Source organism: Cupressus sempervirens, chromosome 5 (genome assembly GCF_028749045.1).
Source record: "Cupressus sempervirens isolate cs-2001-9-10 chromosome 5, ASM2874904v1, whole genome shotgun sequence".
NCBI classification, from domain to species: Eukaryota; Viridiplantae; Streptophyta; class Pinopsida; order Cupressales; family Cupressaceae; genus Cupressus; species Cupressus sempervirens.
The window spans coordinates 692515067-692541622 of record NC_143122.1 but is presented as its reverse complement, the minus strand read 5'-3'; the positions used below and the strand labels follow the sequence as shown (position 1 = coordinate 692541622).

The 26556-nt window shown below is 37.4% G+C and overlaps 2 protein-coding genes across 4 annotated transcripts in view; both read right to left on the bottom strand.

The window, feature by feature from the left end:
- The window catches only part of LOC149557859 (Ribosomal protein S5 domain 2-like superfamily protein), a 72593-nt gene that overhangs the window by 33459 nt on the left and 12578 nt on the right, over nucleotides 1–26556 (bottom strand). For both annotated transcript variants that reach the window (XM_089832329.1, XM_089832328.1), the window contains exon 3: nucleotides 16927–17027. In XM_089832329.1, coding sequence (XP_089688455.1) covers nucleotides 16927–17027 — 101 coding nt within the window. The remainder of the gene's footprint in view (nucleotides 1–16926; nucleotides 17028–26556) is intronic.
- LOC149557860 (uncharacterized) lies at nucleotides 10912–15624 on the bottom strand. 2 transcript variants are annotated; one of them, XM_089832327.1, is made up of 7 exons: nucleotides 14369–15624; nucleotides 13397–14161; nucleotides 12953–13251; nucleotides 12413–12810; nucleotides 12092–12315; nucleotides 11794–11981; nucleotides 10912–11697 (listed from the first exon to the last, which is right to left on the bottom strand). In XM_089832327.1, exons 2-7 carry the CDS (start codon nucleotides 14134–14136, stop codon nucleotides 11084–11086), a joined length of 2463 nt encoding a protein of 820 aa, XP_089688453.1. In that variant the 5' UTR covers nucleotides 14137–14161; nucleotides 14369–15624; the 3' UTR covers nucleotides 10912–11083. The 2 variants fall into 2 exon arrangements, with proteins under 2 accessions (XP_089688453.1, XP_089688452.1); XM_089832326.1 differs by having other exon boundaries at nucleotides 13397–15624.

The following is a 26556-nucleotide window of genomic DNA, read 5'->3' as shown; positions in this document are numbered from 1 at the left end:
CTTTTGACATCTTTGGGGTCTCAAGTTTCCTTATCTTTTACTATATCTAGAAATTTTCAATCCAATGATTGTAGATATTTGTAATGAGTAAAGATGAAACTTGACTTTTATTTGATAAGATTTGATATGGAGGGGATATATATATATCCTCTATCTTAGCCTCAACATAAGATGATACAATAATTATCATAAACATTCGCATTAATAAATATTTCATTTCATCCCTTGTGGTAAACTCTAAATGGTTCTGCACTCCTATGTTGAGATATGTATGACTAATAACTTAGCAAGTTGGGAAATTACTGGACATAATAATGATGTTGGTCAATAGGCTTAGTTGGGAAATTGTTACACATTTGTGACATCAAAGACTTCCATTGAGGGCAAAGTATCACATTTGTCTACATCCTAGCATACAATAGTATTCAAGGATATAATATTTTAAGGATATGCCCCATTTATCATGCTTTAGTTGAGCAGTGTTATATTTATGTCTAAGAGTTTCCCAACTTGAAAATTTTATTAGTCACACATATCCAACATAGGAGTACGCAACCATTTAGAGTTTCCCACACGGGCTGATATGCAAAGTTTATGAGCGGGTGTAACTATCCTCTTCATGTCCAATCTTATCAAATAAAAGTCAAAGTTTCATCAATACTCAATTTCATACAAATATCTATAATATTGGATTAAAAAATTTAAACACAGTAGAAGACAACGAAACTTGAGATTCCTTGTTATATTTTCGAACCATAATAGCATAAGTAAACAACAGATAAAGCAAAAAACACAAGGACACCAGAGATACCCTGGAAAAACCCTCCTACTTGAGGGAAGAACCCAGCCACACCCAAAAAGATCCTTTATTTAGAGCTCAAAAGTAATTACATTCTCAGTCTTCTGAAACCATCAAACACAATGACTCAGATAAACAACTCAACAATCACATACAGATCAGAGGAATAAGACAATAAACAATATAAATGTGTTACTGCACATATACACTTGATATGATGAACTCGGAATTCGCGGTACACAGTATTACCATAACTGTTGATAAAAATGGCTCGTATATTTTTCAAAGCAGTGAGAGTATACAATTGTAATCATCGTACATACAACAAAATGGATAGCATGAGCTTTATGTCTGAATTGCCATAAACAGAAGCAGCACTATCCAACTGAGAAGATTCCCGAGGATATCAAAAGACGGGAGTTATAAACATGCATGGCAACATGGGTGAATGAACCGACCATCAATAGGAGAACTGTCAACTATTATAAATGAAACATTGCCCAATTGAATAAACTGTCCGCACTATCAAAAATGATTGCACAGTGCCAAGAAATACAAAATGGCGGAATCACATGATGATTAAAGACAGAGAGTTGCAATTTCATCAATTACCTCAGCGGAGAATAGGAGATAAATAAAGAAGAAACGTTATGATAATAAAGAGCCAAAGGTGGCACCTCATTGTTGAGTGACTCAGCTGCCACATTTCTTCTTAATCCAGTTAACATAATAAAGGGAAGAGAACCGATGCCAGATCAGCAGACTCGTCAAAAACTGAAATCATCTCAAGCTTCACCATAAACATACTAGTTATCGCAAATAGAAAGAGTCTCAAGAAATGTCTCAATGCCAATCAATCACAGATGAATCCTTACTGCATACAATCACAAGCAAGAATGATATCTCTTGCAGCTACAAAACATAAACATCCCTCAGGTGTCAAAGGAGAAAATTACACCATAAACAGTATAAACAAGGTAAAGTAATTAATTTGACTACCAGCAGCCACAAATCAAACTTCAATTATATAGGGTACTCAAGGCAACCCGTTGTTCATGTATCAAATGATTAAGATCTCCAAGGTTACATGTTGTCATAATTAATGCTCTAAAGCAAATATAACAAAGCACTTTGTTGTCTGGGATCATTTACCATTTGCATTCTCCACTAGTTGGTAAATAAAAAATTTATATTATGAGGCTTCCCATCACTACATTTTTTCATTTTGATACAATTTTGTAGTCATTTTGATATTGTTCATGATTCAAACCATGCATGATGCTGCTCATTGTAATCATCTTTATCATTATGATATAATTAATGTTTGATAGAACTAATATAAATCCTATTTGCTGATAATTTGGATTTCTATTTGAATCTTGATATATGAATATTACTATTGGGTATGTAGTATGTACTATGTTATTATGTTGAACGTTCAATGGTTGTGGTTTGTGTTGCAATTTTGCTATGGACAAGTATTTCAATTTCATATGCTATATTGAAACATCATTTCATAGCTAGCATTTCATGTTCTATATGTTTCGCATGCAGCACCCCTTACCCCCCCAAACCTCCAGCCACCCTGCCATTCCCAAATTGAGGCCCATTTTGCCTGTCCCAAAAACTCATCCCGACATCCCCCGCGCTGGTGTTACACTGCATGTTATGGTCTCTCTTTCCCCAAAACTGGTCAAGACCATGTTTTTGATGAGGCTGTGGTCTATACTCTTCCCAGCACACCATTTTGCCTCACAAGCTGCAACTTTTGGGCGGCCAGAGAGATGTAAGCCATCGCTCTTATTTATTTGCAATCTTCTTCTCAAGAAATTGTGCCTTCCCTAATTTGTTCAGGCTGTTTCCTAGCCCTAGGAAGTGGACAATCCCCACAAATCCCCAACTTCCTTGAGCTTCAGAAACAAATCACAACCTGTTCATTTTTTTAGTAGTTTCTCATTTTGTTTTCATTCTGTATGTTTTCGGTTTTCTAATATTTTTCATTGTATAAGTAACAAGGTAGGATGTGACAAACAGTTGGTTCGTCAGTTCTTATTCTTGCTCCCTCACGACCATCAATGTGTCTACGAAACCAAATTTCTCAACAATATTCAAGCTGTTCTCTATTTCCACTTTCATCTCAAATAGTCTAGAATGTCTAGAGATAGGAACTTTCTATTGGAATCCAGTAATCAGAATTCAAGGTTTACTACTGAGGTTTCAGTGCCAAAAGAGTATGATAATAACAGTGTCATATTACATCACCTGAGGCACTGTCATTGTCATACAACCCACTTAACCCTAATTCCATGAGTTCAAAACTCTAAAACCAAAATCTATAATCGCTACAAAGGCTGAGATTGTGGATTATGAAATCACTTAAATTGTGAAATTGGAATTAACTAATTGCTTACAATATCTAATAATAAAATTAAAGCCCAAATCCACATAAATTTCATAAATTAGGCCAAATGTCACTCTAGGCAAAATGATAATGATCCAAACAGTTGTCATATTAAGAGAGTGACAACCAACCAGTGTCTCAAATTACATAATAATTTAAACAAAAATGCCCAAAGGCTCCAAGTTTCAACAATAAAATGACAAAAAGATAGGAAATATATGGTGTCTCTAACAGCAGATGTATTTGCTAGATCTATATCAAAATTGGAGCTTCGGTTTGAGTCACAAATCTAAGGACATGGAGAGGAAATTTCCTAGAATAGCATAAAATATAGAACAGATATCTTAAAAAATACAAAGAACAGATTGACGCTAGGATTTATCCTCGAAAAACCCTCCACTTGGGTAAAAAATCCAGCCACACCAAAGAGAATACTTTATGGAATGATAACGGAGTCTACAGCAGAGCTCATAACCTCTTGAGTCTGTGGACTCTAGAAACAATAAGCAAAACTCTCTTTACAATGAAATGAGTCTGCAACAGAAGAACTAAACACATGAAGAATCTTACATACAATGTCAATATCAAACTACACTCCCTCTATCTCCTGTATACTTTCTAATCACAGGATAATGAAACAACAAACAACACTGAATTCTCCAACGATCCTACAGCAATACTCTGCACAAAAAAATTGTCTCAGAGTAAAATGCTTCAACAGCACACTGATAATCTCTCCAAAAACATAGAAGAACCACACACCCTATCTTTTTCAATTTTTTTCATTCCCAAAGAATACAAGACGCAAAGAACCAAGAGTCCAGTGCTACAAAAGAGACACGGCGGTTACAAATACTGATGACGCTGCACGGAGTCACATCAGCTACTAGGTGGTGACTCTACATAGTCTTCACCGTCTCAACAGCCACGTGAAGTCTTTTCAGATGCACAGTGGTGTACTGATGACGCTGCATGGAGTCACATCAGCTACTAGGTGGTAACTGTCATGTCCCCATTTTTGGAGGCAATTTGATTTAATTAATTTAATTAATTAGGTTATCCAAAATAATGAATATTTTATGAGGATGACTAATTAATTATTTTAATTAAATAAATAAGTGGTATTAAATTAATTATTTATAAAGTTATCAAATAAATAAATATTAAAAAGTAACTTTATATTTAATTAATTTAATAAAGTGACTTGAATTATAAAATATTTTATAAAGTCACTTAATAGATAAAATAAAATAATGTTCTAGAAGTTTCTGGAGAAAGTGGAGAAAAAAGAATAAATAGGCACCCCGGGCTTCATTCTAATCATCAAGTTGTTTATCTCTCTCTTGACATCAAATTGTGATTCAGTCACATAGTCTATTGTGGAGCCAAGTGGTTTCAGATAGTCAGTTGATCTTTGGGAATGAAAACTCCCTTGGATTAGCATAACTGAGGAAGTGAAATTTCTTCTGAAGGGTTGCACATTTGGAGGTGATACTTCAGTCACTTCAACTAGGGCATCATTGGGCCTAAGGCCATTTTCAGCATTTCAGCATTTCAGGAGGTTTTTTTTTAGCAGGGCCGAATTTATTGGAGGTCATTTCTAGCAGGTCCGCTGGCTGAAAAAGCAGGCCGAAAAAAGCAGGCCGAAAAAGCAAAACCGAAAAAAAGCAGGCCGAAAAAGCAAAACCGAAAAAAAAGCACGCCGAAAAGGCAATCCGAAAAGGCAACTCCGAAAAAAGCAATCCGAAAAGCAGTTCAAAAAAGCAAAACGAGAAAAGCAAATCTGGAAAAAGCAAGTGGAAAAAGCAAATCGAAAAAAAAAGCAAGCAGAAGGGGCAGCATCGAAGGAAAATATTACAGCCATCCACAATCAGGTTCTTCACTTCTCATTTGGCATAGTTTCTAAGAAATGTAAGTTTTCAGCTGAGTACAAAATATAGCTTCAGCACTTCATTATTTCACCTTGTACTTGCCTTTGTTTGCCATTTGGCATTATTGGTATCAAAGGAAGGCTAGGATTTTGCAATTGAGAGAGCGTTGTAATTTTTAGACTATCTATATTGCAACCCTAGAGTTGATGATCAGCTTATTAGTTTGCATTCCAATTATTTGACAAAATATCAATTGGCTGTAAGTTCTTTTTTTGGCATAAATAATGTTACAATTTTGCATATTAAGTGTTTATATTAATGACACTTGGTTGTAAGTGCATTAATGTCATCTTAGGTTGCATCCAAAGTATTTGTCATAATCACTAGTTGCTGTAGTTGCATATTGCAAGTAGTTAAGTCTCATATTTGTATTGAATATTGTCAAAATTAGTTGCACATTCATGATTAGGTCATTGTTTAAACAATCTGGAGTCTTTTTTGTAAGCATTCTCTTTGATGCAAATCGAAACAAGAGTCATTGCAGCAATCTGAAAAGTTATATCAGTCATATGACCCCTTGTATGCAAAGTGTTTGACAAAATTCTTCAAGCTTTCAATCAGCATTTCAAAGTCAGAATTGAGCAAGATTATTACAGTGGTATCAGAACTTGCTTGCAAAGTGTTTGACGAAATGCCAAACCACTGAAGTATAAAAAAAAATTTGGTGTTTGAAGAAGTTATAACCTGTTGGGGTTATTACAGTGGTATCAGAGCTATTGACCTGCCATCCTGTTGGGTAGATAGGACATTAAATCAATTAGTTAATCATGTTTACTTCAAGTGCCCAGAAGCAGTGGGACAAGGATATGAAGAAGCTTAAACAAAATTTGAAAAGGTTGGATGAAAGTCAGAAAAGGATGAATGAATTGATGGTTTCCATGTTTAAGAGGACTACATCACAGAACAAAGAGAAAGAGGAACAAGGGGTCTCTACAAGTGAGGTATCTAGAAAACTCTACAAGGAGTTTGCAGCAGTTGGTGACCAGCATATAGCTGAATCTAGGGAGGATAAAAATCAGGCTAGCTTGGAGGAAGATGTTGGGCACACAATACTTCAGAAGGTAGTGGGAATGGATATTACGCAGATTGATAGTAACGGTCAACTTGATACTCAAGTTGAGACAATTGTATACAGGTCGTCAGAGGGTGATGTCACAAGTACTCGGGATGGTTTAGTTCCAACAGGCAGTGACTACAACGTAGTGGGTTCAGATGATGATTATGAGGATGTTGTTGTGCATGATAGTGAGATACTTGGTAGAGATGAGCAAACATTGAGCATTCATGACTTTGTTGAGAGAGAGTACCAGGCACAGATAGATGTTTCGTCACATGAGGTTGAGGCTGGTAGTACTTCACATGATTTGTCCAACCAGCTGAAGGTGAGCGAAGACAGTATTATGACTTCATTATCTCATCATGACAAGATGTGGGATATGATAGAGGATCACATTCGGATGATTCAGTTACAGGGTAGACATAAGGGAGTTCAAGCAAAGTCTTCTTGTGTTGACTTACAGGCAATTAGGGAAGGAATGGGAATGATGAAGTTGAGTTATTTACATCTTCTATCAGATCGTGACCATCTTCTTAGCCTTGTCGGAGACTATTCAGATGCCTTGAGGAGGAAGGAAGTTGACAAGCTTTCTCGTGAGCTTGAGGACACTCAAGCTTCTTTGGTAAATACTCCATTGGCATTACAGGACTGGGAGAGACATGGGAATAAGCATGGCATGGAGTTGAGTTTAGTTTCATCTTGCACTCCTGATACTCAGCTTTCTGCAGCAGGCAGATCATATGTGGTCGCTGATAATGTTGCGAGTTCATCTTGCATTCACATCCAGGATACAGGGACAATGTCAGACAGGTATGTGGAGTCAGTTGGTATTGGTCATATTACTCAGGTGAGGAGTTTGCTTGAGTTACCAGCTGATTCTAGTTTACGGATATGGACTCGAGATTGTTATATTGGCGTTTGGGATTCAGTTGACTGGAGATCTTTATCACTTTTTGGTAGCAGTGATTGTTTGGGTGCTATCATGGATTTAATTAGCAGATTGTACGATGTTGTCTTTCCTTGTGCCAGCAGCTTGTCCGATGTTGGTATTAGTTTTTATACACCGGTGTTGGGCTTGGTTCATATATCCAGTTAACCATTCTTGCTAGAATGTGTTGATGATCTTTCATATTTGGCAGTGTGTACAGATGAGTCCCAGGATCATATTGGCATTGATGACATCCAGGAGGATGCAATGGACAATTTTGAAGACTTAGTTTCCTTGGCAATTTCTTTTGGTATAGAGGAGTTGGACAACAGTGCTACAGTTTTTGATACTCTGTATGTTGATATGAGCTTTGGAGTTGATTCGCAGGATATGGATGGTAATACTCTAGAGACCAGTAACTTTGAGGATACTCCTTTAGACAGTGCGTCAAAGGAGGTTGGTAGGAGACAGTCTAGCCAGTGCCATCATGTGTCTAGTCAATTGAGAGTTAGTGAGCAAGACATTGCTATAGCTTGCCAGCATTTCGATGCTGCTCGTCAATTGTTAGCAGTTTATGGATGGGATTCTCCTACTAGTGATGAGCAGGGAGGCAGTTATCTTTTCTTGACAGAGTTCCACTCTTTATGGGAGGCTATCCGGATTCTAAGACAAAATTATATGCAGTTGGTAGCAGACAGAGATTATCTTATGGAGTGGGGGAGTACAGCATACGATGCATTATTGGCCAAGGAAGATGAGGTGAGTGAGCTTACTCAGCAGCTCGAGGTGACTTCTGAGATTTTTGAGAGTACACAGTTGGCTTTCGAGGAGTCACAGTTTCATTTGGCTAAGGTAACCATAGAGTTAGAGTGACTGCAATCTTTATCAGATTCTGTACAGTCACAAGCTGTGGTGTCTGGTGATCCGAGGATGTCCATGGTCAAGATTGTCAAAGACAATGGAGATGGGGATGCATCCATCCTTGATACTAACATTGGCATATCGGGTTCGTTCCCACTAGAGTCAGGTTCAGTTGAGTTGAGTGCTGCAGCAGATTGTTGTGGTATGCCTGACATGGGGGTGGCCTCTAGTATTGATGGTACGGAGACTAGAGATGTTGCATCAAAGATCATGTGTGATGTTGGTGAGCTGACAGTTGGCATGGTTCCTGCTAGTAATACTACTCCCTTGGCGATGTCTTCGGAGGTAGTAGTCAGTTCCAACTTGGTTAGTGATCGATTGCAGTTAGTTACATCTAGATTGCAGTCTGAGCCACTGACTGAGATTGGCGCATTCTATCAGCATTACACTGTGAGGTATGCTCATCAATTTACTTTTGATGACCACGTTGATGAGATGATGATACAGAGATGTACTTTGGTTCCTAGTGCTTGTCATCAGTTATGGGACGGTTTGACGCCTCGGGATGAGAGTTGTGAAGGGCATGACATGGTGATAGGTTCTGCGGTTGACAGCTTGATAATACATGACTTAGAGCAGGAGTTTGGGAGTGATGCTTCAGCGGTTGTTGTTATTGATTCTACTCCTTTGGCTATGACATCTCCTAACTTAGCTGGTGATCAGTCACAGTGGGTTGTATCACTTGTTCATGGTGAGTTGTTGACTAAGGTTGGTTCTTTTTATCAGCATTATACTGCAGGGTATGTACATCAGTTAGCATTTGATCCTTGTGTTGAGGAGTTGATGGCAGGCAAATTTGTTTTGGGTTCCATTTCTTGCTGTTTATCTTGTGATGTCTTTTCGCCATCAGCGGTGCATGGGAGTTATGGTTATGAGACAATGGCCAGTAATCTGCAGAGTTGTGTTAACTGCAGTAGATGTACAGTGTGTGGATTCTTTGTATTTGGTGCAGTTTCATGTGGGAGTGGTCACCATTGTTGCAAAGTTGGATTGTACATTCCATATAGGCCGGTGGGATGCGTTGATGGTATTTACTGTGTTGGCAGTTTGAGTTGTCCACTTTACTTGGGTTCTGATGTTCTAAGAGTTTGTGTCTCGTGGGTTTCTGACTGTGGCAGTTGTGATTTTGGAGTTTGGTTGAGCTGTAATTGTGAGTTTGCTTATGGATTTCTCTTGGTTATATTACAGAGAATATTGCAGGAGCCTATGTTGATTGATAGCAGTATAGTTCATGACTACATTTGGGATCTAGGCGGATTGATTGGTTTATTGTTCAGCCATTGCTTGGGGACAAGCAATTTCAGGAAGGGCGGACTGTCATGTCCCCATTTTTTAAGGCAATTTGATTTAATTAATTTAATTAATTAGGTTATCCAAAATAATGAATATTTTATGAGGATGACTAATTAATTATTTTAATTAAATAAATAAGTGGTATTAAGTTAATTATTTATAAAGTTATCAAATAAATAAATATTAAAAAGTAACTTTATATTTAATTAATTTAATAAAGTGACTTGCATTATAAAATATTTTATAAAGTCACTTAATAGATAAAATAAAATAATGTTCCAGAAGTTTCTGGAGAAAGTGGAGAAAAAAGAATAAATAGGCACCCCGGGCTTCATTCTAATCATCTAGTTGTTTATCTCTCTCTTGACATCAAATTGTGATTCAGTCACATAGTCTATTGTGGAGCCAAGTGGTTTCAGATAGTCAGTTGATCTTTGAGAACGAAAACTCCCTTGGATTAGCATAACTAAGGAAGTGAAATATCTTCTGAAGGGTTGCACATTTGGAGGTGATACTTCAGTCACTTCAGCTAGGGCATCATTGGGCCTAAGGCCATTTTCAGCATTTCAGGAGGTTTTTTTTAGCAGGGCCGAATTTATTGGAGGTCATTTCTAGCAGGTCCGCAGGCTGAAAAAGCAGTCCGAAAAAAGCAGGCCGAAAAAGCAAAATCGAAAAAAAGCGGTGCGAAAAAAGCAGGCCGAAAAAGCAAAACCGAAAAAAAAAAGCAGGCCAAAAAGGCAATCCGAAAAAGCAGCTCCGAAAAAAGCAATCATAAAAGCAGTTCGAAAAAGCAAAACGAAAAAAGCAAATCTGGAAAAAGCAAGTGGAAAAAGCAAATCGGAAAAAAAAGCAAGCAAAAGGGGCAGCATCGAAGGAAAATATTACAGCCATCCACAATCAAGTTCTTCACTTCTCATTTGGCATATTTTCTGAGAAATGTAGGTTTTCAGCTGAGTACAAAATATAGCTTCAACACTTCATTATTTCACCTTGTACTTATCTTTGTTTGCCATTTGGCATTATTGGTATCAAAGGAAGGCTAGGATTTTGCAATTGAGAGAGCGTTGTAATTTTTAGACTATCTATATTGCAACCCTAGAGTTGATGATCAGCTTATTAGTTTGCATTCCAATTGTTTGACAAAATATCAATTGACTGTAAGTTCTCTTTTTGGCATAAATAATGTTACAATTTTGCATACTAAGTGTTTATATTAATGACACTTGGTTGTAAGTGCATTAATGCCATCTTAGGTTGCATCCAAAGTATTTGTCATAATCAGTAGTTGCTGTAGTTGCATATTGCAAGTAGTTAAGTCTCATATTTGTATTGAATATTGTCAAAATTAGTTGCACATTCATGATTAGGTCATTGTTTAGACCATAGTTGGAAAACTCGCCAAATGCAAAAACTCACCAAGCCCCCCAAAAGTTTAATCGGGAAAAACTCGGCAATTTAAAAAAAAAACTCGGGAAAAACTCGAGAACCTAAAAAACCGCTGAAATTTAATTAAAAATACATTTATTTTGCAAAATTTAATGAGAAGATGCATCTAATAAGTTAATTAAAGACAATACAAAAGAAAGAAACAAAGTTTAGATATATATAAATGCATAATGCGTACAAAATTGCATTCTCATGCAGAATGCTCATGGTAGGAAGCAAAATAGTAAATTACTAAATAGTTTCAATCTGTCAAACTAGAAGTAAATTCTAAAAGTCTAAATACATCAATACAATGTGACAATGCCAATCACATCTTCCTCTTTCCACTTGCACTAGCAGGAAAGCGAGGGGGTCTAGTCCTAGAAGAAGTGCCCCGCACTGGGATAGGGCGTGAGCTGCGTGACTGTGAACTCTGTGGCTGTGCCCCCTCGCTCAACGTCCCTACTGACTGGCTTGGCGTCCTAGAAGAGGATGCATCTCCACCTAATGGTAATGTCTGATCCTCGCCTGAATCATCGTCATCCTCATCCTCATCCTCAATGTCATCCATAGTGAACTGAAAATCAGTGTCAACCTCCCCCTCCATGGCCTGCCTCTCCAAATCAGCGATCTCATCTGGTGTAAAAAATGGACTTGGCTCCTGTGCTGTCCAATCAGAATAAGGATCTATCTCATCTAGATCAAGCGGACCAGGTAGTTCTAAGAGCTGTGACTTTTTTATGCGCAACTTAAGATTATAGTGCACATAAACAAGGTCATTAAGCCGTTTTTGAGTCATTCTGTTTCTTTTCTTTGTATGGATGGACTCAAATAAGCTCCAATTGCGCTCACAATGGGATGAGCTACAAGGTTGGGATAGGACTCTGAGAGCAAATTTCCTTAAATTGGGGGTATTGCCACCCCAACTTGCCCACCAAGCATCTGCAAAACAAAATTTAAAAAGTTATAAAGCAATAAAAAACAAAATCAGAAGCACAACTTATCAATTAGCAAAAGTTTTAAAGTTTGACGCTTTACCTGGTGCTTGAGTAGATCTTGCTCTCTTTGCTAGCATAGAAGAGAACAAAGGACCCCTTGATTCCACATAGATTTGTTGTTCGGTCACAATAAGGTCTCTCTCCTCTTCACTTGATATCATTCTCTCAATGCATTTAGAGAGACCTTCCATGACCTCTCCATTAGGATCTGAGTAGGAATCATCAGCCCTAAAACAAATAGAAAATGATATCAAGTCTTACTACACAACCTTAAAAAGTAAAGTAAAATAAAGACTTATTAAAATCCCAACTTCAAGGACAATCAATTATCATAGTACCTGAATTTGGGATTGAGGAAGTAGCCTGCTGCATGAATAGGTTGGTGGAGCATATTGTTCCACCTCCTATCAATTATTTCCCAAATGGGGTCAAATCTGAGACTGTCCCCATGATAGTAACTTCTAACAGCCTCTTTTGCCCTATCCATGGCCTCATAAAGACCTCCCATTGGGGATTGCTGCCCATCACATGTGCGCAAGACTAGAACCAGGGGCAGAGACATCTACATTTGAAATTTGAAAAATACAAATTAGTTAATAACATAGTAAGTTATGAATTGAAAATGAAACTTGAATAAACTAAAAATATAATGAAGTTACCTCCACAATCTCCTTAGCCTTTGCAAAAAAGCTATCATCAAAGACTATTCGTGCCACAGCTTCTCCTTCGGGCTTCTTTGAGTAAGGTGAAGCAACCCAATCAGCACACACAAACATTTGCTTCAAAGCCAATATGTGGTCAAGAATACTTTGCAACGTCAAGAAGACCGTTGCAAACCTTGTCATAGCAGGTCTCATCAAATCTTTGCCTTTAGTGGCTTTTCTCATCAAACTGAGAACCCATGGGTGATTATAGATATATTTCGTGACTCGCCTAGCATCTTCCACAACTGGACTCACCCAATCAAGTTTTCCTATGTCCTCCAAAAGAAGGTCAAGGACATGTGCTGCACAAGGTGACCAAAAAAGTGTGGGATGCCTCTCTTGGAGGATTCTACCTAAAAGATTAGCAAAAAATCAATAATCAGTAACAAACTTTCCATATTTAGTATTTACAAATTACATCAAATCTAAATTGAATAATACCATAGCATTACATTCATGATTCATATTGATTCAAATATAAAAAATTAAATCTACCTGCTGCCACATATGCTGCTGCATTATCTGTGATTATTTGCACCACATTCTCTATTCCCACCTCCATGACAACATTCTCCAACATTAAAGCCAATGTGGCTGCATTTTTCACTTTGTTGGAGGCATCGACAGATTTCCAAAACACCACATCATCTTTGCAAGCAATCAAGAAGTTAATAATGGTTCTACTTCTTCCATCTGTCCACCCATCAGATAAAATGGTGCAGCCATACTTCTTCCACTCTTTCTTTTGGTCTTCTATCAACAATCTTGCCCTACCAACCGCTTTGTCAAGCAACCTACAAAATTTAAGTGTAATATTAAATAAAGTGTAAGTGTTAGTAAAAAATTAGGAAATAAGTTATAACAATTAAGATTTAAAATATAACAATGAACTAAAGTGAATCTCAATTATTTACAATTACTAAATAGTAAAATACTAACCTTCCACTCATATCCTTGCGATTAGGCGGCTTGTACCCTTTGCCTGATATTGTCATTGCATTCACCATATTGACCCAATAGGGACTATCAGCGGCATTCATTGAGATATTGTTGAAAAACCAAAAATCAGCTGCTGCAATATCAGTTTGCTCATGCACCTCCTTAAACCATGCAGTGCCCTCTAATGATGGTTGTGCTCCAGGTGTGTTCCTGGGCACAAAATAACCACCTATCCCTGATGGGGATCCGGATGGTGATGATGAAGAAGTAGGAGATGTAGAAGAAGTGGAACCGGTAAAAGAGAAATTTTGTTTGCGGATCCGTGGGCCACGAAGAGATCCTGGCATGTTCTCAAGTGCTTCTTCTTCCTCTTGCATATCAAAAGGAGCTCCTTCAGATTCAGCTATGGCTGCCCTCATAGATAATTTTGCCCTCTCCCTATTCAATTTTTTCTCTTCAGCAGCTGCAAGTAGGGCATGGATGAATCTTTTTTCTTCATCAGTTACCTTGAGACAAGGATTTGAGTCATGTTTCTTTATGCCTGCAAGGTGGTATTTGAGGCGGTTTATGCCTCCAGAAATAATTCTCTCACAGGGAATGCATATGACCTTCCCAATATCATTTGGACTTGGAGCTTCATAGGCATACCGCCATGCCTTATCTCTTGCATTTTTAGGCCGTGTGCCTATATATCTAGATGGGCATCGTGTTTGTGGCCACTCTTCTTGCGGGTTTGTCATGTTTTCTTAATGCTTGTCCGCTGCCCTACACATAAATAATTAAATTTATAGAAAAACGAATAAACAAAGTTAGAACTTAGAGTTAGAACTTAGAAGCTAGAAGTTTAGAACAACTAGCCACTAGGGTTTCAACTTTCAAATGATTTGAAATCATTTACAAACAACAACAAAAACAATAAAAGCTTTGCTTAAAACTATAAAAAGTTTTCAAACAATGATAAGATGAACATACCTGGAAAGAAATTTCTCTTCTAAATTCGGTTAGAATCCTCCAAAATCCACTCCAATCTGCCTTTAATCACTTGCAATCAGCTAAAACCTTCTTTGCTCCACACAAATGAAAGAAACAATGCATTTTGACCTATTTAGGCGTCTGGCCGCGGGTTCCCTGAACCGCGAGTTTTTTTACATAACTCGCCGAGTTTTTGACTAAAACTCGCCGATTACTCAGCGAGTTTTTGGACTCATGCCGAGTTTTTTGGCAAGCGAGTTTTTGGGCGATTTACTCCGAGTAACCGGCGAGTCTTCCATCTATGGTTTAGACAATCTAGAGTCTTTTTTGTAAGCATTCTCTTTGATGCAAATCGAAACAAGAGTCATTGCAGCAATCTGAAAAGTTATATCAGTCATATGACCCCTTGTATGCAAAGTGTTTGACAAAATTCTTCAAACCTTTAATCAGCATTTCAAGGTCAGAATTGAGCAGGATTATTACAGTGGTATCAGAACTTGCTTGCAAAGTGTTTGACGAAATGTCAAACCACTGAAGTATAAAGATTTTTTTGGTGTTTGAAGAAGTTATAACCTGTTGGGGTTATTATAGTGACTCTACATAGTCTTCACCGTCTCAACAGCCACTCGATGTTCAGCAGTTATAAAACAAAAGACCCTTTGAATTCTAATTGGTACACATGAATAATGCTCTTTCATTTATGATTCTTGATATAATGAATGGACAGCGATAAGAAGCTTGACTGCTGCACCATACAACCTGACAACAGTTACAAATGAAGACCATCCATATGCCAATCGATGAAAACTCTTCATATTTCTCCAGTGTTGGAAAACAATATACAAAACTCTAAAAATGGATGAATCCATCAGAAGGGAAGACTCTTCGCAGTCTGACAAGAAATAGATGGCAGCAGAGAATGATCATCATAGTTACTTGAACAGAATGCTGAAGCATTCATCTCAGGTAAGGAAAATATCTCCTGTAGCTACAATCTTCAAAATCTAGGTGTCACTGAATCCCAAGAGTGTCCCCTACAGGAAATGGGGGTACCAAAGCTTGGTAGGAATCCCCAGGGAGCACTGCTTTCAAATTCTAATGAGGATTTTAAAAATACAGATGAAATTGTTTGCAAATTTAAAATATCTGAAATTCTAAGCAAACTCAGGAAAAGAAGAATAAGCAATCTTTAACTGGTCAACAAACAAAAATAACAACAATAAAAGACAAAAAAAAAGGGAAAATTTTCATTAAAAAAAAAATTGTGATCCTCCTCAAATATGACAATTTAAATGAAAAAAAATTGAGAAATAGCGAACAGACTAGTCCAACACAAGTGAAAAAAATTGAAGCAAAAACTTAAGTATACCATATACGGCAAAACTAAGAACAGACATTATAAGCTTAAGGCCATAAATTTCAAGTCAAAATACCCAAAACTGCTTAGCAAACTCATGAAAAGGATTATAATCAATCTCAATCTGATTCACCAACTAAAAGAAATAGGAGTAATGACAAAGGAAATGGAGAAGAAAAATAATAGCATTGAAATTATCTTTCAATCATCCTACTCAAAAAGGACCATTAAGATAAATAAATTTAAAAATATGTACACTGATCCGAACCAGCTTGAAAAGAAAAGTAAAGTTGAAACTCAGATTAAAAGATATAAAATATTTCAAAACTAAGAACAGACGCTGGAAAGTGAAGGCCATAAATTGCAAGATATAAAAAAAATGATGAGCAAATTGGCAAAGGATAACATGCAGTCTTAAGCTGATCAAACTCTTATACAAAAATAGGAAAAATGACAGAAATGAATTGACAGAATAAATAATTGCATTAAAATTCAATTTTGATGCACCTGAAAATTTGAAATAGGAAGCAAGGAAACTGATCCAAACTAAGTGAAAACAAAAATTGAAACAAGCACAAAGAACACAGAGAGAGAAGTATAGTGGGAAAGCAAAAAAACTGTAGCTGAGTGAAACCAAAAATACCAAATGCATCAAAACAGAGATTGGACAAATCAGATGCTAAACTGAATGCCACAACCAAACAGTGTCAGGAGAAACTCTTGAGAAAGCATGGATTTCAAATAGTAAATATGGGAAATCAACTAAAAGCAATTAGCCTTTTCAGATAGATAAATAAAAATTATGAGATATTGGTCTACTAGGTTTAGCATACTTTATCATTCTATTCTTGCATTCTCTCATCCTGATGATGGATCAGAGGGTGTGATCCGAAATGTTGATGCTAAAAAAACATACACAATCAAATCCAGAAACAAATCATTATTTCAAATGGATTGTGGAAATCTGATAAAATTAGTCTACTAGGTTTCCAAGCAAAAGTCTTTGGCTAGCTTTATAAAGATATTCATTGTTTCCCTACTGAGTACCTAGGAAGTTGTCTCCTAATTTTCTATTTATAGTATCGTCACTAAAGGTATCATCTTGAAATTGACGCTTTTAGAATTTCCTCAGTCAACTCAAAATATACAAAATAAGTAATAGCATATTACATAAATGATTTTTACTCAGACACTAGGTTACCTGAAGAATGACAGTTGTAATAGTGTTTGGATGCATTGTGGATAAAAAAGCGTACTCCAAAGTTTTCTTCACAATTAGCTCATTTTCTTTTTCAGCCTTACCTGAGAATTAAAATAACATTAGTAATACACATTGTCATTACCTTTACAGCTGACATAAGAAACATACCAAAGCAAAATGAAAAAGCATCACAAAGGTGATCCAATTCAAAGAGGGATTAATCAGTTTAACACATAAACATAGAAATTAAGGCCAAAATATTTTGTAATGAAATTTCTATTATCACAAAAACTCCAGAAATTAGAAGAAAAACTTGAAACTCTTGGTCACTAAAATTCCCTCAAAGTTTCAGAATTTTTGGTTTTCAGAAAACAATTTGTAGATCCCCTCGATATTGGGGTTGTGTGAGATGAGTTCCAAAAAAATGCAAGGAGAACAAATAGGTCCCACCTTTTAAGGGTTGGTTGAATTTTCATGAGGTTTCAAAAGGAATTTTGGGAGATCAAGCGCTGGGTGTATTATTAGAGATTGGAACAAGGATTGGTTTTAGGGCGCCCCAAAGACTCAACAAAAACCAATAATGAGGCAACATTTCAAGCCCTCATCTTGGGTTTACAGCTCTGCATTAAGTTTAAATTGAGAAGGATAGCGATTGAAGGAGACTCTTCAATTATCATCAACATTGTCAAAACAAAGAAAACCCAATGTTGGAAGTTAATCCCCTTTCTCCCTCTAGTGCTTGTTTTAATTAAGGAATTGCAAGACATTAATATAAGTATAGACCATGCCTCAAGAGAAATCAATGTGGAGGTTGATTCTCTCCCTAACTCTACAATAGATAGAGCCAAGGAATTAATTGTGAACACAAAAACTGCTTTGTGGCACATGAAACAAGCTCCCCCCAATAGCTAGGACACAATGGATGGTAATTGTTCTAATCAATTTGATGTAGTTGTTCTAGCCATTGTGACAGTTCTAGTGATGACTAAATGTAGAATGCTTATCTTGCATTCATCTCATTAATATTGCTCATGTGATGATTGTATCAAACCTCACTTATATATTGCTTGGGTGTTCTTCTAAAGCATATGATTTCACACTATTTTAAACTTCATTTGCAACATGAGGCTCTCATTCATTATTAAGTACCCAAAGGAAAATGGTGTTTCTTGAAAAGGTGAGAACAAAAATGTTGCATTGTATTTTGAAGACTTAGAATAGGCCAAGGGCTTGAAGCCTAGCTCAATTGGCAAAAGTGTCCTCTAGTACGAACAAGGTTACAAGGTCTAGTCTACACCCCCGCCCACATGATACTGGAGAACAGTTCGCACCAACATCATTAGTCACATTATAAGTTACCTAACACACTGCAGTTTATAGAGGGCCTACCCAATTCCTATAATCTAAAAAAGGACTTAGTAGGCTGGTTATATCCATGGTCTAGTAAGTTCTTGGCAAGAGGTATGAAGCACAAATACAAGGTAAACTCAAACATAGCCTCCATGTTCATGGCATTGCTTTTGGACTTCAGGGAACTCAAAGACATAGGTGAAGAGTATAGTTTTGATGTTGATAAAATAAACAAGTTTTGAGTGGATTAAACGAGGTTCCAAGCATAGATAATTACGATAATAGTGTACCCAATCCAATCAACTTCCATCAAGCTCAGTGTGTCTTTGTGGCCTAGTATTCACTTGTATCTACCAATAACCTTCATTAGAGTTTCAGAGTTGCTTAAAGGCTGCTAAAGGAGTTGACTTCCTCAAGAAGGTGTTTGGAACAATGGAGATGGATAGGGAGGAATGGCTAAAGAATTCCATTGGTGACAGCTAGGAAGATGCTACAGGTGCATGAAAGTTTGTGTTATGAATACTTTTCTACAAGGTGAAAGTTTTAGTAGTGTTTAGCTTATAGGCAATTTGGTAAAAATGACCCAGGCTTTTGTTTCTAACCTAGTTATGATATTATAGTCGATATAAGCATTTGTATTAAATTTTATAGTAATTTTCTTGTTATATGTAATGTCCCCTCTCTAGACCTGAGTATTTGGAGATCATAAGTCTATTATAGTTTCCCCACAGGGAATAGGGGGACTTTGGAGATATTATTAATTAAATGCATAATGAAATAAGCTCCTATATTTTCACTTGTGCATTTAATTAATATTTTAATTGTCTTTGGTCTTGGTGCCCAATTAAGTGACTAAATAAATGAATTTAATTTTTATCCTTATTCTGATGGTTTTTGGGGCATGGAAATATTTTAAGTTGGGATTTGATATTGTAGTGCAAATCAATATCTTTTATATGTGGTGCCCAGCTGAAAGCAAGACAATTAACGGCAGTTGGTTGTCCTTTCCTTGGATTACCCAAGAGGAAGAGGACGTAGAGGATCATTGGGTAAAAAATGAAGTCCTTGGCTTGTTTTAAATTCTAATATTAAGTTGAGCGCACGTCTTATGACGCAACTTAAGTGAACTTAAGTTATTTTAAGTTAGGCATGTCTGTTTAGGCAACATAAGTGAATAAAAAATATAACAAAAAGTCAAGGTGGGCCCCAGCTTCAAAAAGGTTCATTGATGCACACTTTATAGGCTTTTATTTTGGAGCGCTGAATTAAGAGGTGGAATATCAAGGGTGGAGATCGATTCATCTTTTTAAAAGAAGCTATAAAAACCCTTAGGGGTTCATTTAATGTTCATTTTGTGGTGAAGATTTCTGTTTATTGCTGTTGCAACTTGGCTTAAGGATTCAAACTCGAGTATCCCTAATTTCAATAAGACATATGGGCTTTCCCTAGTCAGAATGGTGTGTTTCAGTGAAGAACTACAGTTTGTGAAACCCTAGCACATTGCTAACTCTGGGCTGCAAGTGTTCATCAGGTTTAGAGGCCAAATTAAGGACAATATTAGTGCTGAGGACTAGATATGGGAACATTCACTGCTGCAGATCATCCATTTCTGAGTTTTTGAGAGACTGCTGCAAGAAGCAACTAGAACAGACTGTTTGGCAGTCATTTTGGGAGTTTAGAGCTTGCCATTTTGGACAGCAAGGTTTGATCAAGTGCAGAGATTAATCTTAAGTCTCTTTTGCCTATATCTGTCTATTTGCATATCTATATCTCAGAAAAAATAGCAAAAATCAGACATATGACTTTCTGAAAACTCTAGATTAATTTATAATAATTTGTGATCATTATAGCAATCCGAAATTTCTGTTTATGGTTCTATGTTTGATCTAAAATCTGACATGTAATGAGAATCATTAAATGCAAAGTTCATTTCAAGATTTAGGCCCTGGTTGTAAAAGTTTTTATCAACAGACATGTGCCCTAGTTTGCATATTTTATTGTTTCCTTTTTAGTATCTCATTTGGGGATATTACAGGGGTATTAGAGCTGTAAGACTTGGCAGCCTACTGGGTTTTGTTGCATGCAAGGGAAAAAGGGCTGCAATCTGGAGAAATTTAAAGGAACAATGGTAAGTTCAGATCAGCCCCATCATCAAGAGAAGAAGAAACAAAACAGATGTTTTCAAATACGGTAAGACTGTTGAATGATAACAGTCTGTATTTGAGTCCATTGGCTCATAACACGGGGAATGATAGGGCAATGGTGCATAGAGAAGAAGAGAAGAAAGCAAAACTACAGACAGTGAGGCACATTTTGAAGGTAGATCCTCATACTCCAAACCATTTATGCCCACCTTTATACAAGAAGATGAACATGCACAAGTAGAATTGGTGGAGAAAAATGAGGATGCTGAAATATTAGCTAAATATCAAGCCCTCGTACCAAATTATCTCTTCCAAGGATTACTTGGAAGTCACAAAATGCACAAGGCCACGGCAAAATCAGAACAATCAAGGAAAAAAATTATGGGTTACAGAAAAAGTTGGGAATTTGTCTATACCTAATTTTGATAAATCAACTAAATGCATAGTGAGAGCTTGGGTTCAGAAATTGGACACCTACTTTTCCTTGAACCAAATGAAGGAGAGTGATGCCATTAAATTGCTACTCCACCTTGAAGGGGCTGCACATGAATTGGTGTATCACGGTTTAGTAACACAAGGACATGGTGCCATAGTCTCTTATGACCAGTTTTGTACTACATAGATGGAGAGATCTGACCAAAAGGATTTGGAGACACATTCTAGAGAGTTGGCTCAATTGAAACAGGTTGCCATACTTGATGCATTTATTGCAGAATTTCAGCAATTATCAGTTATGATTACTGGCAAGTTTGTCATGGAGGGTTTATTGATCTGCCATCCTTGCAAGATGCTATTAAGCATGCAATGAATATGGAGATATCCACACCACAGGCCAGGTTTCCACAAAGATCCTCACCACAAAATTAGCCATAAAAAAAGGACAAGAAACCTGAATATACTAAACCAGCAAGAGAGATAACTTAACCTTGAACACCTGGACAGAGGTGTAAGAGTGTGAGCAAAGCCCATTGGATTGAGGTCTTTGAGGAGGCTAGTGACAATGAGTTGTAGGAGACACAATTTTAGGATGCACAGCAAGAGAAACAAAAGGAGATTCAGAGACAGATGAAGGGTGCAATAGCAACTCTCTCTACCACTCCTCATTTTAGTTTCAGAGTTAAGGGTGTTGGCAGAGGCAGTGAGTAGTTGTATTGATTGATAGTGGGGCTACCCACAACGTCATTGATGCATCCTATGTAAAGAAGCAGAATTTGAAAGTTGAGAAGCATGAAGGTTTTCGTGTGAGGACAACAATGGCACATTGAGTTGTGCAACTCTTGTTCCACAGTTGAGCATGGCAATGGGTAACTACACCCTTACGGACAACTTCTAGTGATTGGCATTGAGGACACCCAATTTTGGTTTGGGTGTTCAGGGGTTGCATACTGCAAGTCCATATTGGACAGACTTTAAAACCATGCAATTGAGGTTTACAGGGAATGGTAAAAGGGTGTTATTACAGGGCTTATCGTCAGATGCACCTAGAGCTGTTTCAGCTAGGAGAATGGAGAAAATTTTATGACATTCAGAGGATGAGTAGGCAATGCAGTGTTCTTTTACAGGTAAATCCACAGAAACGAGACGGCAAGTATATCATGTTGACATATAAGGCTCATTAGACAAGCATAGCTTGGTCTTTTCTGTTGAAACCAGTAGTAGCTGCGAGACAAATCGTTTCTTGCCTTTGCCCGTCATGGCCTTGTCCTGCTTGGCATCTGTCTATCCTTGTCATCACATACTTGGCTTCCATGTCCTCAGTGCTGCTGCACTCTTCTCATGTGCCGATTTCTTATTCTTGGTAACCATCATCCTTGTCTCTTCAATTACTCTTCCTTATCAAGAGCAGTTTTCATTTTGTGTGACTTTATGGCGAGCTGTGGAAGATGGAGACATTGTCGCTTTATCATCCTCAGCGATTAATAAATTAATAAAAAGATGTTTTGAAGACCAGTCAATGCACAAGTAATAGAACATATTATATCGTCAGTTTCAGTTCAGTAGGGAAAAAGAAGTAATGTTTGATGGTTCTGTTAAATTGATGTTGTACAGTGAAAAATGGCATTATTGCATATGCTTCGTCTTTTTCTTTAGAAAGTGAATTAGTCCGTTCACTCTACTAAGTTTTCATCAGTGTTGGTAAAGCTTCGATTATTATGAATATAGTATAGAGACACCAGATAGACATCTTCTCTGCGGGTGTAATATGCATTCTATTGATCTTATCAGCATTAGATATATTTATTTTGTCTTTTTATTTGAGAGAAAAAAAGTTGTCAGTGAATTGACATCTATTGTGTTATATTTGTCTTGCATATTGAAAGGTCTACATTTTGCAGAGATTTTGTAACTTTGATCAAGCTTTATAAAGGGACTGTTTTTGTGGGTTGGGTTGTTCCCCTCACTGAGGAAGGTTTTACTTCTAGTTCTTAAATTTAACATGGTATCAGAGAGGGTTTGAATAAACTCAATCCAGAACCACAAGTATTCTTATATTTTGAGCTTCTTGTTCTCTAAGTAAGTCTTGCTTAGTGCGCAAGATAAAGGATAAAGGATAAAAGTTGAAAATACGTTAGATGGATCTTAAAACTAAAAATTTTGCTTCTTGCAAGCCGAGGGTTTTGATTGCCCTGGAAGAGAATGACCTTTTAAATTATGTAAATTTTGATGTCGTAGAACCTTTGGATGAAACCGAAAGAACTCAGTGGAAGAAGAACAAGACTATGGCTAAAAAGATCATGATTGACTCTGTCAAGGATCATTTGATTCTTGTTATTTCAAAATGGAATCAGCCAAAGAAATATTCAAGACTCTTAGGGATTTGTATGAGTTTAATAATACCAACAGGGTTCTTGCACTGAGGCATCAATTGCTGCAAGTAAAAAATGGAAAGGGGTGATTCTGTAGTCTCATACCTTATGAAAATTACAGAATTGAAAGATCAGCTTAGCGCAATTGGGGAGTCATTTCAGAAAAAGATCTTGTCATGCTTGTTATGAATGGACTTCCCCGTTCTTGGGAATCCTTTCTCCAAGGCATTAGTGGAAGAGATGAGCTTCCAAATTTTGATAGGTTAAGAGCAGATAGCAATCAAGAAGAATGCATATCAGAAGCAAGAGGAAATGGTCATAGAGATCATCATGAAGATGATCATGTTCTTGAGCTCATACTTCAAAAGGGAAAGGGAAGAAAGGAAGCTTCAAGAGGTTTAGAGATAAGATAATACTATTAATGTCCACGAAAAATCAACAAGGTTTATGGGTGAGCATACAAACAGAAGAGCCAGCCAAAGCAGAAGCACCAAACGGTGACTAAGAGGAAACAAAAGCAGAAACAAAACAAGAAAGAAGACAAGGTAAGGACTAAGGGTCCTTCCTTGTCACAAAGAAATCAGTAATAGAGGGGTAAACCCGTGAATGATCCCTAGTCTTAGAATGTCGTGTAGATCCGTTGTAGAACTGTCACCGTCTAGTGAGATTGGTGCAGTGTCTAACGGATCAGGAATGAGAAGTGGTAGAAGGCCTTTTTAAACCCCATAAAGGAGACAAGGGAGAGAAAAAGGCAGTAATGAGCTGATCAGTAGTATGCCCCTGAGGTATAACAAACTGCAAAGTAATCTCTCAAAGATGGGTGGCCTCTTGAAGATAAAGTGTCAGACGCCGCTGATCAATATAGCTGAAGAACATCGAAAGAGAAGAACAGTCTTTGAACAGGCAGTAAAATCTTCCTCTGATCTCATAGTAAAGAGGACATCGAAATATGAAGTGGATCTCAGTGTCAACCTCTGCCAAAGTACACAACTAACATCTCTGATCAGCCCGATCCATATGTTGATTGGTCCGAGCTCTGAGGCGATGAGAACAACTCTGAAAGAGCCTAAAGAAAACCGTAAGGCATGATTCCAGCGTAGACAGAGATAAGCGGGGTGAACAATAATACCATCCTGAATATCAAGAAAATGCTCAACATAGAAAGCCATCTTAGGTTGTAGACCTCACAGGGGATTACTCCAGGTAGTGGTAATGTATTGTCTGTAAATATCCTGTCTGACATGATCGTTCAAGTCCTAATGTGAGGGGAGAAGATGGGCAGGAGCATCAAGTGAAAACTGGTAAGGAGGAAGACGATCCATATCAATACCAATCGACCCCAACAAAGAGGTGGCCTGGGCATACCAACAATGAGACCTAGTAGAGGTGTCAAATCTCAGTATCTCAACAGAAGAACAGTATGCCAGATGAGAGTATCTGTGCCGGTCAACATCCGACCCCATAAAACCATGAAGCCGGTGAAGAAACCAAATCAAGTCAAAAATGACAACCAGTTTGAGAGGATGAGCTCCAAACTCAGCTAACACAATGTTGTGAGGGGTGAGTTTGTGACATCTTATGATACGTCGTAGCATCAACATCTGAACCCTCTCAATTGAAATCCAATCAGAAGCAATAAGAGATGGCCCCCAAACCACTGAACCATAGAGAACTGTCGGACGAACCAAGGACTCCAAAAGGGACAACTTGGACGAAATATCCTGGAAGTGATGCCTGAAGCACTATCTTTCCAGCAAGGCCAGGGAACCCATGCCCTTATTAACTCTAGACTGAATAGTTGGTCTCAAGCTAAAGCGCGGCCCCAAGAACTTCACTCCGAGATACATGTAAGAGGGGGTAATCTCAACTTCTTTACTCTAAAAGAAGAAGTGAAGATATGAGGTCTTTAAACAGTTAAAGACCATAACCCAAGTCTTAGACAAATTGACCAGAAGCTGTTGTTGATCACAAAAAGAAGCCAAACCATCAAGGAGTCTTTGCAAGCTGTTAGGAGAGGAGGCCAAGAGAACTAAATTATCAGCAAAAAGGAGAATAGAGATCAAAACCTGATGCAAACAGCACCCATCTCCCGGTTGAGATGAGTTCACAAGGAAATCCTCCAACTCATCAATATACAAACCAAAAGAGTAGGAGAAAGAGGACAGCCCTGCTTTAAAAAATTTGAATCTGCTCCTGACTCCAAGAAAGGAAAAAGAGATTTTTCGAAAATTCAATGCTTCAAGTGTGACAAGTTTGGTTACATTGCTAGAGACTGTTATTCTAGACCAAAGACTCAAGTTACTGCAACAATGGTAGAAAATTCTTCTCCTCAAAAGGAGACAGATGAAAATTCAGAGGGCTTCTTATTTATATCTGCTCTTTCTAGCAATATTCCTACAAACAGTGATACTTGGCTAATTGACAGCGGTGCATCTCATCATATCACTGGTTACAGAGATCATCTTTTCAATCTGAAAGAAAAGGATTCTCATTTTCAAGTCATAATTGGTAGTGATGCAAGTTATTCTGTGAAGGGTGTTGGTTCTACTTCTTTTAAATTAGATTCTGGAATTTTTCTTCATCTAAGTGATGTACTATTTGTACCTGGCATAAAGTGGAAGCTGATTTCTATTTAGCGTTAAAAGATAAAGGGTATCATTTAGCTTTTGCTGATGGTAAAGTATTGGCACAGAAAAAGAACTGCAATATTCAATCAGCTCGTGAAATCGGAGTTTATCATGATAGTCTCTACAAGCTTTCAGCCCGTCCTTTGCATGCACTTGCTCATAATTCTTCAGATTAAAATGATCTTTGGCACAAGAGGTTTGGGCATTTAAATTTCAGAACTTTGACCACTATGGAGAAGGATGTAGCTGGTCTTCTAGAGCTGAATCAAAATCATGAAGGAGTCTGCAAGGGATGCACTCTAGTTAAGAACATTAGGAGCGCCTTTCATAGTAGTGAAAGTAGAGCTAAAGATATTCTAGATTTAATTCATTCAAATTTATGTGGCCCCAAGTCAGCTGCTTCGCTTAGTGGTTTTTGGCATTATGTTACATTCATTGAAGATTATTCAAGTAAGTGTTGGATCTATTTTCTTCACTCATAAGAGTTTGATTAGATGTTGTCCTGTTTCAAAGAATTCAAAACTCTTGTTGAAAATTCATCTAACAAAAGGATTACGATTTTAAGGTCTGATAATGGAAGAGAATATGTCTCTGGTATATTCCATGATTACTGTGCTAAAGTTGGGATTAAGCGGGAGTTTTCTCTTCCCTATATCCCTCAACAAACTGGTATAGTTGAAAGAGAGAAAAGAACAATTATTG